This window comes from Pongo pygmaeus, chromosome 1 (assembly GCF_028885625.2).
Source record: "Pongo pygmaeus isolate AG05252 chromosome 1, NHGRI_mPonPyg2-v2.0_pri, whole genome shotgun sequence".
Taxonomy (NCBI): Eukaryota; Metazoa; Chordata; class Mammalia; order Primates; family Hominidae; genus Pongo; species Pongo pygmaeus.
Window position 1 is genome coordinate 217,669,967 of NC_072373.2, and position 18,325 is coordinate 217,688,291.

Here is an 18,325-nt window from a genome sequence, read left to right on the forward strand (position 1 = left end):
CATCACTTTCTAATAGGAATCTGGAAGCTGATAAGGGAGGTGGGATTAGGAAGGTCCAAGAAAGGTGCTGGGTGCCGTCTAGGTGTGGTGGTGCATGCCTGTAATTCCAGCTACTTTGGAGGCTGAGATAGAAGAATCTTGAACCCAGGAGGTGGAGGTTTTGGAGAGCCGAGATCACGGCATTGCACTCCAAACTGGGCAACAAGAGCGAAACTCCGCCTCAAAAAAAAAAAAAAAAAAAAAAGAAAGGTCCAAGAAAGCTTGTGAACATCCACAGAAGAAACCCCAAGCTGTGGTGCCTGGAGTTATTGCTTGGTTCTTCAAGAGGTCTGAGCAGACTGCAAAGTGAGTCCAGATCTGGTAAGTCAAGGACCTTCACAAGGGCACCCCTATGACCCACAGTCAGCCAGTAGAGATGACGACATGAAGGCCAAGGTGGCAGAGAGAATTTTCCTGCCTGTTTTTCAAATGAACAGATGTAGGCTTTAATTTTTTCTCTAATGCAGTTTTATCTCTTCACTCCAAATATTTTATTTGTGTTGTAGTTTTTGTCATTTCAAAGGTTTTTTTTTTTTTTTTTTTTTCTGAGATGGAGTCTTGCTCTGTCACCCAGGCTGGAGTGCAATGATGCAGTCTTGGCTCACTGCAACTTCCACCTCCTGGGTTCAAGCGATTCTTCTGCCTCAGCCTCCTGAGTAGCTGGGATTACAGTGCCTGCCACCATGCCCGGCTAATTTTTGTATTTTTAGTAGAGACAGGGTTTCATCATGTTGGCCAGGCTGGTCTCGAACACCTGACCTCATGATCTGCCCACCTAGGCCTCCCAAAGTGCTGGGATTATAGGCATGAGCCATGGTGCCCAGCTTCAAAGTTCTGAATCAAGCAGTTAAAAAATAATGCAATTGACTGAAGTCTTTTTTTTCTTTTTTCTTTGAGACAGTGTCTTGCTCGGTCATTCATGGTGGAATGCAGTGTTGTGATCTCGACTCACTGCAACCTCTGCTTTCTGGGCTCAAGCAATCCTCCCTACTCAGAAGTTCTAGCCTTCTGAATAGCTGGAATTCAGGGATGCACCAGTATAACCGGCTGATTTTTTTGTTTTTGTTCTGTTTTTGTTTTCTTCTTTTTTTTTTTTTTGAGATGGAGTCTCACTCTGTTGCCCAGGTTCGAGTGCAGAGGCGTGATCTTGGCTCGCTGCAACTTCTGCTTCCCGGGTTCAAGTGATTCTCCTGCTTCAGCCTCCCAAGTAGCTAGGACTATGGGTGTGTGCCCCCACATCTGGCTAATTTTTGTATCTTTAATAGAGATGGGGTTTCATTATGTTGGCCAGGTTGGTCTTAAACTCCCAAACTCAGGTGATCTGCCCACCTCAGTCTCACAAAGTGCTGAGATTACCAGTGTGAGCCACCATGCTGGGCTTATTACTATTTTTTTTTTATAGTGATGGGGTCTTGGTTTGTTACCTGGGCTGGTCTGGGACACCTAGATTCAAGCAAACCTCCCACTGGGCCTTCTAAAGTCTTGGGATTACAGGCATGAGCCAACATGACTGGTATCATACTCCATTTTCAAGAATGGAATCTTTGTTCTGAATGTGGGAACCATTTGTTTCTCTAGACTCCATTCCAAAGTGGGTAATATTTTATTTATTTATTTATTTTATTAAGACAGTCTTGCTCTTCTGCCCAGGCTGGGGGTACAGTGGCACAGTCTCAGATCACTGTAACTTCTGCTTCCCAGACACAAGCCATCCTTCCACCTCAGCCTGCAGAGCAGCTGGGACTACAGGTGTGCACCATCACATCCGTCTATTTTTCGTATTTTTTTGGAGAGACAGGGTCTCACTACGTAGCTCAGGCTGGTCAGCAACTCCTGGGCTTAAGTGATTGTTCTGCCTTGGCTTGCCAAAATGTTGGAATTATAGCTGTGAGCCTCCGTGTGTGGCCCCTCATTACTGTTTTGAAAGTGAACAAAATGGTGTCTAATTAAAAAAATCCCTTTAGTCTCTCCCAGCCAAGTTCATTGTGGGAACTGAGATTGTAGGCTGTTTGAGGCCACAGGAGACTCCCATTACCATTGTTTTATTGTTTTGTTTTTCTTTTTGAGACTGAGTCTCACTCTATTGCCCAGGCTGGAGTGCAGTGGCACTATCTCAGCTCACTGCAACTTCCACCTCCTGGGTTTAAGCGATTCTTGTGCTTCAGCCTCCCAAGTAGCTGGAGTTACAGGAACCCACAACCATGCCTGGCTACTTTTTGTATTTTTAGTAAAGACTGAGTTTCATCTTGTTGGCCAGGCTGGTCTCTAACCCCTGACCTTAAGTGAGCCACCCATCTTGGCCTCCAAAGTGCTGGGACTACAGTTGTGAGCCACCAAGCCCAGCCACATGACCATTGTTTTAGATCCTTAAATTAAGAAGATATTTTTTCTCAAAAAAGGAGCTGAGCTTTGAAGATCCATGGTAACACTTCCCAGAGCTAATAGAGTTGGGTGGAGCAATGGATGAAAATTCACGGAGTAGGAGGGATCTTGCCCGTTCCTTAGAAGTTGGGAGACTCTTCTTGATACCAGAAGGGCAGAACTATGTCTCTGTGGCCAATTATTGCAGAGTGGAATTGGGGTAAACTAAGGACTCTTTCACACCTGCCAGAGTAGTGACTTTTGGCCCAGGAGAAGTCAGGTTGTGAGAGGAATGGCCTGATAAGTTTGTCTTTTCTCTGGATTTGTTTTCTTGCAGATTTATCAGGATGAGCCTCCAGGCCCCACGCAGACTCCTGCAGCTGGCAGGGCAGAGCCTGCTGAGGGACCAGGCCTTGGCCATCTCCGTCCTGGATGAGCTGCCCAGGGAGCTCTTCCCCCCTCTCTTCATGGAGGCATTCACTAGCAGACGCTGCGAGGTTCTGAAGGTGATGGTGCAGGCCTGGCCCTTCCCCTACCTCCCTCTGGGGTCCCTGATGAAGACGCCTGATCTGGAGATCTTATATTATGTAGTGGATGGGATTGATTGCCTGCTTGCCCAAAAGGTTCGCCCCAGGTGAGGTGACCCAGGTGGGGAGGGCCCAGGTGTCCAGGGAATAAACAGCTGGGTCAGACAAATTGGGAACTTGGGGTGGCCCAGGGGCTTCTGATGGCTGCCAGTGAGAAAGCTGGGAAAGTTCTTGGCCACTGCCCAGCTCCTCTGGGAAAGGACTGCTCACCATACAGGGTCCACTGAGGAAACAGGAACCTGCCTGCTCCCAGTGGAAGGTAAAGGCACGAGAAGTGGGTACCAGGCAGCATCCAAGGGGGAAAGGGGTGAAGAAGAGACAGAAAGAGGGGTGCTGAGGAAAAAAGCAGCTGAAGTCCTTGATGTGGAGTGACAGGCCAGGTCAGGGATGGGTCCTTGCCTACATTCTGAGCTTTTTCCCTATGTTACTCACAGAAGGTGGAAACTTCAAGTGGTGGAAATGCGGGATGTTGATGAGAATTTTTGGACCATGTGGTCTGGAGCCAGGACCCTGTCCTGCTCCCCAGAGGCCATGAGTAAGAGGCAGACAGTGGAGGACTGTCCAAGGACAGGAGAGAAGCAGCACTTGAAGGTGTTCCTGGATGTTTGCCTCAAGGAAGATTCCATGGATGAAGATCTGAGCTTCTTCTCTGGGTGGATCCAGCTCAGAGGACGTTCAGTACACCTGTGCTGTACTAAGGTGGTAAATTATTCAATGAACATTCTAAATTTCAGAAACGTATTCGAAACAGTATACCCAGACAGCATCCAAGTGTTGGAAATTTGGGACATGTGCTGGCCGTGTATGATAGTAGAGTTTAGCCGTTACCTGAGCCAGATGAGGAATCTTCGCAAACTCTTCATCTCCGATGGCTGTGGTTACCTGCCAAGCCTTGAGAGCCAAAAACAGTTAGCTGCTGAATTCAGCTCTGTGTTCCTCAGGCTGCAGTACCTCCAGATGCTTTATATAAGAAGGATCTGCTTCTTGGAAGGCTACCTGGAGCAGCTGATCAGGTGAGGAAGGATGGTGAGCTTTCCCTGGGGACCATAGCACAGCCTTTTTTTGTTACAGTGAACACTAGTCAGCATCCACTGTGTGCCAGTGGCTGGCGATGTCCAGGGAAGGGGACACTAGAATGCATTGTCCTGTTTGGTGCTCTATATCCTGAAGTGGGTATCACAGGATCGCTCCAGTAAGGGCAGAGGGATGACCTGGGGTAGATGCTACAGAGAGGGACATTGTGTAGGGAGCTGGTTAGTGGGGGGTTCAGCTCTAGTGAGGGTGAATTCCTTTTAGGAATTCCTTGTTAGGAAGTGTGTTTAAAGTTAATATGATAAAAAAGAGGCAACAGAGGGGAGGGTATAAAAGAAGAGAAAGTGCACCAAACCTGTGTGTTTCACAGAGGAAGCTCTGTCCTCACAGCTTAGTGAGCATAAATGATCCTGTCTCTAATTCCCTGTTTGTAAAAGGTCGTTTTGAACTCCAGGACAGGTAATTGACATGGGAAATGTGTGCTTCTGGGATGGAGGTGAGGGAGTAGGCATGAGAGTGCTACAAAGTGGTACGTGGTTTGCAGATGTGGCCATGTCAGGGAGCCTCTGAAAGCAGGTATCCCTAGCTGATGTCCCTAGACCTTGCTCAGGTCAATTCTTTGGGCATCTGTTCCACTGGGCTCCTGTGGCCTGGAGATGAAGCTTTCTGCTGGAAGATGAAGAAAAGAGGCTTTAGAGATTTTATGGCCTTGAACCAATCACACCAGTGATGGTGAAAGGACTGAGCCTAAAATGGGACTGCCTCTGAATGACCCAAGTCCTCATCAGGCAGCACCTTGTGGGAGGATCATGATTAGATGATGAGAACAAACATGGGTTTGGGCAAAACAGGCTCTTCCCTCGAGGTTATCTTCAACCACCATCCTCTAACTGGTGCCATTGCCCAGTAGTAACTTCTTGCTCTCCCCAGGTGCCTCAAGAGCCCATTGGAGACATTGGCATTAACTTATGCCTCCCTAGAAGAAGAGGACTTGAAGTGTCTGCCCCAGTACCCAAGTCTCAGTCAACTGAAGCAGCTGAATCTCAGTCATGGTGCACTGCGCTTCATCCATCTTGAGCCCCTCCAAGCTCTGCTAGAGAAAGTTGCTGCCACTCTTCAGACCCTCTTCTTAGTGGACTGTGGGATTAGGGACTCCAAACTCGGGATCATCCTGCCTGCCCTGAGCCGCTGCTCCAACCTCACCACTTTCTGCTTTCACGGCAATGACATCTCCATGGATGCTCTGAAGGACCTGCTGCGCCACACAGGCAGGCTGAGCAATTTGTGCCTGGAAACATATCCTGCCCCTCGGGAGAGTCTTGACGACAGTGGTCGTGTCGTTTGGGAGCTCCTCACCCCACTTCAGGCTGAGCTGATGCGTATACTGAGGGAAGTAAGGCAGCCCAACAGGATCTTCTTTGGTCCCGTCTCCTGCCCTTGCTGTGGCACGTCATCCACTGAGCAACTGGAGTTCAATTTATGCTTGTGGGGAAGGCCTGCCTAGTGTGGTGTAGGTATAAAAAGCTTTTTCTCCAGGCACTTGGAAACTAAAATCTGGGACATAGATGTCTTTTTTCTTTTTCCTTATTTTACAATTTTACACTTTTTATTTAAAAATTTGAGACAGGGTTTCCCTATGTTGTCTAGGCTGGTCTCAAACTCTTACGCTTAAGGTACCCCCTGCTTGGCCTCCCAAAATTCTGGGATGACAGGCATAAGCAGCTGTGCCGGGTCTATAGGCCCATTATAAAGGGAGCAGAGAAGCCTCTGTTTCAGGCATGTGCTTTCTGTGAGTGGGAAAAAAAAAAACAAAAGAAACCCAGCAGGGGGCAGCACTGGGGAAAAGGTCGAATGGAGTCAATGAGACTCAGGGACCTGTGTCCTAGACAGTCAGAAATAGAACCTGAAGTTCTAGAGAAGGGAGTTATCTCAGCAAGGATGGATACAAAGAAATGTCAGAAGTAAAGGGAACCTAAATGGAAACTCTCTGCTGTCCTTCATGATTGATTAGCCTGTTTCAGCAATTTATACATCTGAAATCTTTAGTTCCTGATGAATTAAAAAAAGACATCTGTGATTTAGGTTCATCTGCAGGAAATAAAGGAATCAAAATAAACTTCATTTTGTTGTTGTGTTTTTTTTTTCTTTTTTTTTTTGTTTTCTTTTAGACGGAGATTCGCTCTTGTTGCCCAGGCTAGAGTGAAATGGCACGATCTTGGCTCACCACAACCTCTGCCTCCTGGGTTCAAGCGATTTTTCCTGCCTCAGCCTCCCGAGTAGCTGGGATCACAGGCATGCACCACCATGCCCGGCTAATTTTGTATTTTTAATAGAAATGGCGTTTCTCCATGTTGATCAGGCTGGTCTCGAACTCCTGACCTCAGGTAATCTGCCCACCTTGGCCTCCCAAAGTGCTAGGATTACAGGCATGAGCCACTGAGCCTGACCTGTTTTTTGTTTGTTTGTTTGTTTTCTTTTCTTGACGGAGTCTTGCTTGGTCACCTAGGCTGGAGTGCAGTGGTGTGATCTTGGCTCACTGCAACCTCCAACTCCCAGGTTGAAGGGAATTTGTGTTTTTAGTAGAGACGGGGTTTCACCATGTTGGCCTGACTGGTCTCAAACTCCTAACCTCAAGTGACCTCAAGGAAGCCTCCCAAAGTACTAGGAGTACAGGCGTGAACCACCATGCCCTGCCTAAACTTTGATTAATTTATGCCCATTCTTTACCTCTCCAGTCATCTCTTCCTTACTTTCTCCTGTGGTTGTTCACTGGGTTCATCCACAAAAGATGCATGCCTGGGACCTGGAACATTCTGTGTGGGCAGTGATGATGAACCATTGAGTCAATCCTCTTCTTGTCAGGGGCCCTCACTGCTCCCCAGATACTGAGACCCTGCTCACTCCTAATGGGCAGATCTGGGAGAATCTGTTCCTGATCATTGGCCGTGTCAGGAAAGCACTTCACTGCACAAGGTGCAGCCCCCTGCCTTGGAAGGGAATGGCTGTAGTGTGTACTAGCGGGAGCCTCATGGCATCACCAACCCTTGCCTGTCCTCATGGTGGCTAGTGGGTTTTGCTGAATTAACGTCATTGTGTGTAGTAAAGATGTCCAATTTCTCTTAGAAAAATGCTAAAATCATTTAGGTAGATAACACATTCTAAATATTTCTAGCCCACATCAATATGCATCCTTTTGGAAATTAACTCATTTCAATGAGACATCTTCCTCTAACACCTCCCTTCTCTCCTTATCAAAAAACAGGAAAACCAGGGCACTGACCTGTCCTCATGGTGACTAGTGGGGTTTACTGAATTAAAGTGATTGTGTCCAGTAAAGATAACCAATTTCTCTTTTAGAATAATGCTAAAATCATTTAGGTGGATAATACATTCCAAATATTTCCAGCCCATATTAATGGAAATATACATCCTTTTGGAAACTAACTCATTTTAGTGAGAGCTCTTCCTATCACACCTCCATTCTCTCCTGATCAAAAAACAGGAAAACCTGGGCTTGACCTAGCTAGCACTCCTACACTGCCATGAGAATCCCTTTGGGACTTCCCCCATTTGGGACTGGCAGTACTCTCCTGGTTTACTAAAACTTAGGTAAACCTGGGCTTAAGCCACCACCTGGAGCCAAGAAGGAAGCAGCAACCTAGTGGTGAAGATTCACTAAGGGAATGTATTCAGTCCAAACCAAAGCAAGCCAGACAGAGAAAACTGGAGTAAATCATTCTTCCCTCAGTGCAAAAATACAGATCTATATCTACAACAAACTAGAGCAAACAGGAAACCGTGACCTCCCCAAAATGACAAAGCAGAAATCTAGTGGGTGACTCTAATGAGATGGTGATTTGTCAGCTCTCTAACCAATCACTGGAAATCACAGGTTTTCAAATTTGTATTTTAGTTCCAGAAATACAGATGCAGGTTTGTTCTATAGATAATAGACAAACTATCAGATAAATAATTTTAGGAGTTTTTGTTTGTTTGTTTGTTTTTTAGGCAACATATCACTCTGTCATCCAGGCTGGAGTGTAGTGGTGTGCTCTCAGCTCACTGCAACCTCTGCCTCCTAGGGTCAAGCAATTATCCTGCCTCAGCCTCCCAAGTAGCTCAGACTACAGACTTGCATTACCACACCAGGCTAAGTTTTTGTATTTTTAGTAGAGACAGGGTTTCACCATATTGGACACGGGGAACTCCTGACCTCAAATGATGCACCTGCCTCAGTGCTGGTATTAGAGTTGTGAGCCACCATGTCCAGCCAGTTTTGGTAGTTTTTTGATACACACTCCCCTTCCACCCTCCACTCTCCAGTAGTCCCGGGCATCTATTGTTTCCATTATTATGTCATGTATACTTAATATTTGGCTCCCATTTATAAGTGAGAACATGCGGTGTTTGGTTTTCTGTGCCTGCTTTAGTTTGCTTAGCATAATGGCTTCTAGCTCCATCCATGTTGCAGCAAAAGGAGGATGAGGACTTAACGAAAGGGCATTATCTTGTTCTTGTTTAAGGCTGTGTAGGTTTCCATGGTGTATATGTACCATATTTTGTTAATCCAGTCCACCACTGATGGGCATTCCAGTGGATTCCATGTCTTTGCTATTGTGAATAGTGCTGGGATGAGCATCTACATGTGACCACTCCTATTCAACATGTGCTGGAGGTCTCATGTTACTGGAGTCTCTCTATATTACCTGGGCTGGTCTAGAACTGCCAGGCTCAGGCAGTGCTCAATCTTAGCCTTACAAAGTATTGAGATTACAGGCATGAGCCACCACACATGGCTCTATTTTATTATAACATATATTTCTAGGCCGGGTGTGGTGGCTCACGCCTGTAATCCCAGCACTTTGGGAGGCTAAGGCAGGTGGATCATGAGGTGAAGAGATGGAGACCATCCTGGCCAACATGGTGAAACCCCGTCTCTACTAAAAATACAAAAATTAGCTGGGTATGGTGGCACGTGCCTGTAATCACAGCTACTCGGGAGGCTGAGGCAGGAGAATCGCTTGAACCCAGGAGGTGGAGATTGCAGTGAGCCGAGATCATGCTGCTGCACTGCAGCCTGAGCAAAGAGCGAGACTCCCTGTCAAAAAAAAAAAAAAAAGATATAATTCTATAGGCCAAGCAAGGTGGCTCATGCCTGTAATTCCAGCCCTTTGGGAGGCCAATGTGGGTGGATTGCTTGAGCCAAGGAGTTCTAGCCTGGACAACAAGGCAAAATCCTGTCTCTGCTTAAAAAGGAAAAAAAGATATATTTCTGTAGCTTATGGCCTGTAGGCTGGCCATGCCTCAGGCTCGAAAGTGCAGTTTTCAGAAAAGATCCTTCACTGGTACTTCCAGGGAGGAAGTGATGAGGCAGGAATTTATGCTGAGTGGGTTGGCCAAGTATACACACTCAACAGGTCATGAAATGGGCTATGAGTATTCATGAAGGGGGCCTAACATGCATACGGAATAAACATACAAGTGGCTTATGTCCCATGTTCACTTTGGGGTGGAGACTTCACATTTCTTTTTCTTTTTGAGACAGAGTCTTGCTCTGTCACCCAGGCTGGTCTGCAATGGCACCGTATCGGCTCACTGCATCCTCCACCTCCCGGGTTCAAGCGATTCTCCTGCCTCAGCCAAGTAGCTGAGACTACAGGTACATGCCACCACACCTGGCTACTTTTTTTTTTTGAGACGGAGTCTTGTTCTGTCGCCCAGGCTGGAGTGCAGTGGTGCAATCTCAGCTCACTGCAAGCTCCACCTCCTGGGAGCCATTCTCCTGCCTCAGCCTCCCCAGCAGCTGGGACTACAGGCACATGCCGCCACGCCTGGCTAATTTTTGTATTTTTAGTAGAGACGGGGTTTCTCTTTGTTAGCCAAGATGGTCTCGATCTCCTGACCTTGTGATCCACCCACCTCGCCCTCCCAAAGTGCTGAGATTACAGACATGAGCCACCATGCCTGGCCCACTTTTTGTATTTTTAGTAGAGATAGGGTTTCACTATGTTGGCCAGGCTGGTCTGGAACACCTGACCTCAGGTGATCTGCCTGCCTCGGTCTCCAAAAGTGTTCCAAAGTGCTGAGATTACAGGCATGAGCCTCCGTGCTGCACCGAGACTTCACATTTTAATGCATTACAGCTAGACCACCTATATCAAATGGTGCATCAGAGACATGAAGACGCTCGTGTGCTAAGTCTCTTTCAAGTGGCCAGAACCAGTCAATGCTCAGAGGTCTCTCATCAGCAGAAAGTTACTGGAATCAATCTCTTGTCCAATCAAAGCTGGAGTCATGGCTTGTGGAGCAGGGGGTCAGTTAGTCCGAATCTGGGATGGATGAGCTGCAATCATTTCAATATTGCTTATCTTAGGGCAGGTGCTTATTCAGCTGCTAGAGAAAGAGAAAAACCCTGTGGCAGTTAGAATATAGTTCATTCAGCTGGGCACAGTGGCTCTTGCCTGTAATCCCAGCACTTTGGGAGGCTGAGGTGGGTGGATAAAGAGGTCAGCAGGTCAAGACCAGCCTGGCCAACATGGTGAAACCCTGTCTTTACTAAAAATACAAAAAATTAGCCAGGCTTGGTGGCATGCACCTGTAATCCCAGCTCCTCCGGAGGCTGAGGCAGGAGACTTGCTTGAACCTGGGAGGCAGAGGTTGCAGTGAGCCAAGATCATGCCACTGCACTTCAGCCTGGGCTACAGAGCGAGAGGCCACCTCAGAAAAAAAAAAAAGTATGTAGTTCATTTTTTAAGGGTTGGGGCCCTTGACTTAACTCTTGCCTGGGAAGACCTTGGGTCCTGTATATAACTAGGTATCTTATTACCCTAAATAGTCAGTTCAGTCAGCCTTATAATCTCTATTTGAACATGAATGCTGGTCAGTTTTGTGTCTAAACCATGACAGGAAAGAAGTAAAATGAGATGTGTCTAACCTCACATCCCGCCATGGCCAGGAACTCAGTTTTAAAGATTTCTCTGGGTACACTTGGCCGAGGGGGAATCTGTTCAGTTCATATGGGGAGCTTAGGATTTTATTTTTAGTTTTCAGAATGAGGGATGAATAATCATGGAGGCTTCTGCTGGGAGGCAAAAAGGAGGAAAAAATGCATTAATTTCACTCTTCCTGTATGCCAGGCCCTATGCCAAGCCCTTAAGTTTCCCATCTCATTGACTCCTACCAGGGTCACACAGGTGGTGGGCATCATCATCCTCATTTTTCAGGAAAACTGAGGCTCTTGCCCAAGGTCCCTGCCAAACAACATCAGGCTCTGAGTTCTCAGCAGGGTCCTCACTCAGATACCCTTTGTGTAGGGTCTCTCACCTGAGTCCTCAGCAGGGTCCTCACTTGGATGCCCTTTGTGTAGGGTTTCTCACCTGAGTCCTCAGCAGGGTCCTCACTCGGATGTCTTTCGTGTAGGATTTCTCACCATAGGGAAGGTCAGTCATCACCCACAGGCACTTGACTATTATCTGCACTCTAAGGATGTGTGATTCCAAAACACGCTTGCTTTGAGAAAAACCAGGGCTGTATCATTTTCCCCGCCAAACCGGAAAGGAGCCAAGAGATCAAAGGATGACTCAGACGAGCCCAGCTTGGCAAATAGATGAGTTGATTAGGATTCACATGCAGGGCACTCCTGGGCAGCAGCAGAACAGCCCCAAAGATCTGCGCCACCTCCTGTCTCTAAACTGCTTTTAAGTGAATTTTCTGGCTCTTTGTCCACTGATTTTGAGCAATCAGTCTCTTCTGCTTGGTAGGCTCTCAGATACTCTCTGGGCTGTTTGGGTTCTCAGGGACACTTGCTTCTTGGCTGGGCACAAGAGACTTGGCTTCCCACCTGGCCTTCATGGTTCAAGCAGGGGACATGCGCCCTTAAGTAACCTGATGGGACCTGTCACACTACAATTCTATATACTTGAAGAGGACCAGCCCCTCCACACCTGTGGTTACTTCTCCTCAGGTTGGATGAGAGACTGAGAAAAGAAATAAGACACAGAGACAAAGTATAGAGAAAGAAAAGTGGGCCCAGGGGACCAGTGCTCAGCGTATGGAGGACCTGTACTGGAACTGGTCTCTGAGTTCTCTCAGTTTTTTTGATTACTGTTTTCACTATCTCAGCAAGAGGAATGTGCCAGGAGAGCAGGTTGATAGTGGGGAGAAGGTCAGCAAGAAAACATGTGAACAAAGTAATGTGTGTCCCAAATAAGTTCAAGGGAAGGTACTATGCCTGGATGTGCACGTAGGCCAGATTTATGCTTTTCTCCACCCAAACATCTCAGTAGAGTAAAGAGTGACAAAGCAGCATTGCTGCCAACATGTCTCACCTCCCACCACAAGGCAGTTTTTCTCCTATCTCAGAATAGAACAAATGTACAATCCGGTTTTATACGGAGACATTGCGTTCCCAGGGGCAGGCAGTAGACAGAGGCCTTCTTCTAATCTCAGCTGCAAGAGGTCTTCCTCTTTTACTAATCCTCCTCAGTCCAGACCCTTCAAGGGTGTCAGGCTTGGGGATGGTCAGGTCTTTCCCATCCCATGAGGTTATATTTCAGACAATCACATGAGCAGAAACCTTGGACAATACATGGCTTTCCAGGGCAGAGGTCCCTGCAGCTTTCTGCAGTGCATTGTGCCCCTGATTATTCGAGAATGGAGAATGGCGATGACTTTTATCAAGCATACTGCCTGTAAATAGTTTGTTAACTAGGCACATCCTGAACAGCTCTAGATCCCCTAAACCTTGATTCCATACAACACATGTTTCTGTGAGCTCAAGGTTCTGGCTAAAGTTACAAATTAACAGCATCTCAGGGCAAAGCAATTGTTGAGGGTACAGATCAAAATGAAATTTCTCATGTCTTCCTTTTCTACGTAGACACAGTAACCGTCTGATCTCTCTTTCTTTTCCCTACTTATCCCCCTTTTCTTTTTGAGAAAACCGCCATCGTCATCACGGCCTATTCTCGCTGGTCGCTGTCTCTTTGGAGCTGCTGGAAGCACCTGTAGACTAACAACAGAGAAAACAGATACACAAGGATTAATATGAAATTTACAATAGTGGAACTTCCGATGGTTTTAACCCAAGTGACGGGGTTAAGATTTGTGAGGCCATCAGCAGATTTCATGATTGCCTCAGTTTCTGGCCCCAAATTTAAATGGGCTTTTGATGCCTCAAAATTCTTTTCTTTTAATTTTAAAATATCTAAAGTAAGATTATCTTCTCTTCTTTGTAGATGGCATCTAACCATGTCCCAATGATGCTCAGACTCATTATAGGCTCGGGGTTTAATACAAAAATCTGATGTATTCCAGTCACACTGTAACTAAAAAAGATATTCCATGCTCATGAGTCTATCTCCCATCCAAAGGACAGTTTGTCTAAGATCATTAATTTGGTTTGCCAATTTTTTATCCATTTGGGTTTGAGAATTCCACAATTTTGAGGAGTTCTTTTGCCAATTATTTACATATTCTACAGTTTGAACAGAGAAGTGTAAAGCAATTCCAGCAGCTGCAGCAGTAACTGTGACTGCAATAAGACCCAAAATCACTGCAACCAAAGTAAAAATGCGTCTTTTGGATCTAGTTAGAACTCCTTTAATACTTCCATTAAAATATGGATGGATGGGGAAGTCTCCCATGGTCGGTCTACGGACAAAGGGATCCACACGCCCCCTCTTACCCTCACCAGCAGAATATGGAGCTGCCAAACAAAAGTTGAATCAATGAAAGTAAACAATCTACAATTTTCACAGGTGATAGTTTGGGAATCTGGTTGAATAACTATGTTTCCTACAACTAGCATATAAGGAGGTTTTACACAACTTTGCAAAGGAATTGTCAGATTGGAATTTAGGTTCATAGTATAATATGGCTTATGATCTCTTGCTCCTATAGCTTGATTTTCAGACCAAATTCTAATGTGGTGCGAGACCACAGTAAGCTTTCATAATTCTGGATGTTCAGGACCAGTAGCAGGACTAATTAACTTTGTTCGAGGTGATGAAATTCCCTTTTCACCCCATTTCCATGGATAGGTTGATTCTAACTTTCTATAAACCTGTCCAGCCTTTTAGTTAAATCACTATCTTAGGCCAAATTAGTGGGCCAGATGGATGGAGCCTGTGAGCATGAGTGAGTCTGGCCTGTACAATTATCATATAATTGGCTCGAGGTGCCCAGTCTATAATAGTTCCAAATTCATTGTTTTGTCATGCCACCGCAGTACCAGCCACACATTCTTCCCAAACTGAAACTTTTGGGCCTTTGGATTCTTTGGGAATTTTCTTGGGGCAAGGCTTCCCCTTAGGCCTAAATTTTAATGATCTTTGATAAGAAGAGTCCTGTAAATTATTTATCTGTGGCCCGAGTGACATTCCACTTACTATGTGATAAGTAAACCTACTGGTGGCACCGACAGTAGGTACTTCTACCAACCAATTTGGGGTTGTAGGCATTAAACATCCTGGTAACTTCCCTTGGCAAATAGGAGGATAATGATACCCAATGAAAATATTTATCATCAATTCTTCTTTTTTAGGTTGAGCAGGGCAATGATCATCTGTGAGGCCTGGTACCCATGCACTAGTATTAACATATACTTCAATAGGATTATCCATTCATGTGACTGCCTGAATTAAGGGCGGGAAAGGCACATAGGCCCAGTAAGTATGATTAGCTGCAGCTGCTCCTGCAGTCACATGGAGACCTACCACCGTTGATACAATCATCAAAGCTGCAGGCAGCATGTTCTCTGGAGTTTGTGTTACCCTTGTGTTCTTCAGGCTTTTTTCAGCTAACTATGTCAGCTTCTTTAATTGGGCCCAGGTCGGCGGCTCTGCTTTCTTGGTGGATGGCAACTTCATCTGTTCTTCTGATATCACCATTTTGTTCACCCGGTGAGTCGATGATGCTCGATTGCGGGTTTTCTATCTCCGTTGTGGCGCTTCTCTTTGCATCTCTGATGTGTTCATTGTAGAACTTTAAATGTCTAGTGGGTATCCAAACAGGAAGCTGATTTTCTCCTGGTGAAACACAAGCAAAGCCTCTCCCCCATGTTATCATTTTCCCTATTTCCCATGTCTTATTTTTGTTGTCTTTCCACCAAATCAGTTTTCCTTCATGTGGGCTGTTCTTTTTACCAGTAAAATGTTGCTCTGCAGAAGTAGTGGTCTGATTTCTATAAATGTTTAAAAACTTTGAAGCATAGAGTGCTAAATTAAGTTGCATCTGGGGAGTGTTATACTCCTTAATGTCTTTTTCCTTTTTTTGTTTCACCAATTGAGCTTTGAGTGTTCTATGAGTTCTTTCAATTATGGCCTGTCCTTGGGAATTATAGGGGATTCCTGTTGTATGTGTAATTTTTCACTGATTTAAGAATTTTAAAAAGTTTTACTACAGTATCCTGGCCCATTATATGTTTTAATTTTTTTTTGGAGCTCCCATGACAGCAAAACAAGATAATAAATGTCTTTTAACATGGGAAGTACTTTCTCCTGTCAGGCAGGTTGCCCATACAACATGTGAATAAGTATCAACTGTCACATGGACAAATGACAATTTTCCAAATGAAGGTACATGTGTGACATCCATTTGCCATAATGCATTAGGACATAGACCTCTGGGATTAATTCCTGCCTCCTGAGTGGGCAGGTGTAGGATGACTTGACACTGGGTGCAATGTTTTACAATATTTTTTGTCTGTTTCCATGTGATATCAAATTTATTTTTTAGTCCTGTTACATTTACATGAGTCAACGCATGAAGTTCTTGTGCTTCTATGAATGCAGATGATACTAGCAAGTCAGCCTGTTCATTTGCTTTAGTTAAAGGCCTTGGTAAATTAGTATGTGCTCAAATATGAGTTACATAAAATGGGAAATTTCTTTTTCTTACAATTTGTTGTAACAAATTAAAGGGCTGGTTTAACTGATCATCCATACTATATTTGATTAGGGCTGTCTCAACATCCTTTGTAGCCTGTACTACATATGCAGAATCTGATACAATGTTAATAGGCTGATTAAAATCTTGTAACACTGAAATGACAGCAACCAACTCTGCTCTTTGAGCTGAGTGATACTGAGTTTCAATGACTCGTTCTTTTGGCCTGGTGTAAACCACTTTTCCATTGCTGGAACCATCAGTAAACACTGTCAGAGCATTTTCTAAAGGTTTATGTCTGGTAATTTTAGGTAAAATTCAAGTAGTCAATTTTAAAAACTGGAAGATTTTTGTTTTTGCATAATGATTATCAATAATTCCCATGAAATCAGCAAGACCAATCTGCCATACAGCAGAATTGATAAAGGCTTTTCTAACCTGTTCCTTGTTTAAAGGAACAATGATTTTATCTGGGTCACTTCCACACAATTTTATTATTTGTAATCTTGCCCGACCAATTAATGTAGTCATTTGATCCAAGTACAATGTAAAAATCTTAATTGTACTGTTAGGAAGGAAAGATCACTCCACAAAATCTGTATTTTGAACAATAACACCTGTTGGAGAATGTGCAGTAGCAAAAATCAAAAGTTGGAGCGGGGCTCAGTGATCTATTCTCTTTACTCGTGCTGACCAAAATTTTTCTTCAATTAATTCAATTTCTTTAGTTGCCTCTGGAGTTAATGTTGTTTTGCTATTCAATTCTGGATCCCCACTCAAGCTAGAGAACAAATTTGACATGGCATAAGTAATGATGCCTTGAGTTAACGAATCCAATTAATATCTCCTAGCAATTTTTGAAAGTTGTTTAATGGTTTTAATGTGTCTTTTCTTATGTCTATTTTTTGTTGTTTAAATTTCTTTCCTTTACCTGCATTCCCAAGAAATGGACAGGAGTAGAGGTTTGAATCTTATCAGATGTTATTGTTAGTCCTGCATTTGCAACCTCTGTCTGCAGAAATGTGTAACAGTCAATTAATTTATCTCTCGTTTCTGCAGCTCACAAAAGATCATCAACATAAGGAATGATGTAGCAGTCTGAAAACTTGCTCCTAACTGGTTGAAGAGCTTCAGCTACAAAAATCTGACAAATAGTTGGACTATTAAGCATTCCCTGAGGCAACACTTTCCACTGAAACCTGGTGGCCTGTACTTTATTATTTTTGGCTGGTATAGTAAAAGCAAATTTTTCCAAATCCTGTTTTGCTAGAGGAATGGTAAAAAAGCAATCCTTCAGATCAATTATAATTAAAGGTCAATCTTTGGGGATCATGGCCAGAGAGTGCAACCCAGGTTGCAGAGCCCCCATAGGTTGAATTACAGCATTGACGGCTCTTAGGTTGGTTAGCATGCGCCATCTGCCGGATTTTTTCTCAGTTACAAACACAGGAGAATTCCAAGGCGAAAATGAAGGTTCAATATGTCCCTTTGCTAATTGTTCTTTTGCCCATACGTGTAAAGCCTCCAGCTTTTGTTTTGGTAGCAGCCCCTGATTTACCCATACAGGTTTTTCTGTTTTCTAAGTTAATGGAATGGGTTTTGGAGGCTCTACAGTGGCCACTCCTAAAAAGAATATCCTATTCCTTTTCTTTCTTGATTTCCCTCAGCCTCAATTGGGATTTTAATGCCATCTCCATTTTTCCCTAGTCCTTTGTCAGGGAGATATCCCATGTTAGTCGTGATTTTTTGACTCGTGGGGCTGTATAAGGAGGCTGGGATAGTAATCTCTGCATGCCCTTGTTGTAACAAGTCTTGGTCGCATAAATTAATTGGAATAGAAGTAATCATTGGTTGAACTGCACTTTCTTGATTATCAAGTCCTAGACAATGTAAAATCATGGCACTTTGATACACTTTTGAGGTGGTGCCCACACGGACAAGTCCTGTAACAAAAATTGGCTTTCGTTTAGGCCAATTTTTTGGCCATTGTTTTAAGGCGATAATGGAAACATCAGTCCTGGTATCCACTAATCCTATAAACTGCTTTCCCTGAATAGTGACTGTACACACAGGTCTATTCTCTGAGACCTGACTAGCCCAATGAGTGGCTTTTCAAGCAGGGTTGGTACTTCCAAACCCTCCTGTTCTTTCCGTTTTGTTTTCCCCAATTTTAATATAAGGCAAAAGAAATAATTGAGCAATTCTATCACCTGGATTGGCACTCCAGGGAACAGTGGAGCTGATCACTAACTGAATTTCCCTTTTATAATCTGAATCAATCACCCCAGTGTGAATTTGGACTCCCTTCAAATTTAGACTTCATCTTCCTAAAATAAGGTGTACCGTCCCTTCTGGCAGTGGGCCATATACCCCTCTAGGATTCTTTTCGGGTTCTCTCCAGGGAGTAAAGAAACCTTTTG

The 18,325-nt window shown here is 44.5% G+C and overlaps 1 protein-coding gene and 1 pseudogene across 1 annotated transcript; one reads left to right on the forward strand and one right to left on the reverse strand.

The window, feature by feature from the left end:
* Positions 1 to 264: 264 nt before the first annotated feature.
* Positions 265 to 5,523, forward strand: LOC129016119 (PRAME family member 19-like). Its single transcript, XM_054455079.2, has 4 exons — positions 265 to 360; positions 2,738 to 3,034; positions 3,422 to 4,000; positions 4,950 to 5,523. Exons 2-4 carry the CDS (start codon positions 2,748 to 2,750, stop codon positions 5,521 to 5,523), a joined length of 1,440 nt encoding a protein of 479 aa, XP_054311054.1. The 5' UTR covers positions 265 to 360; positions 2,738 to 2,747.
* A 7,366-nt stretch (positions 5,524 to 12,889) lies between these two features.
* Positions 12,890 to 14,995, reverse strand: LOC129007972 (endogenous retrovirus group K member 19 Env polyprotein-like; annotated as a pseudogene).
* Positions 14,996 to 18,325: the final 3,330 nt, after the last annotated feature.

Excerpts from the sequence above, each read along its gene's own strand:
- LOC129016119 (XM_054455079.2), top strand. The coding sequence starts at position 2,748 with ATGAGCCTCCAGGCCCCACGCAGACTCCTGCAGCTGGCAGGGCAGAGC. Across the intron at positions 3,035-3,421 it reads GCCCAAAAGGTTCGCCCCAG|AAGGTGGAAACTTCAAGTGG; the intron begins GTGAGGTGACCC and ends TGTTACTCACAG. Across the intron at positions 4,001-4,949 it reads TACCTGGAGCAGCTGATCAG|GTGCCTCAAGAGCCCATTGG; the intron begins GTGAGGAAGGAT and ends TGCTCTCCCCAG.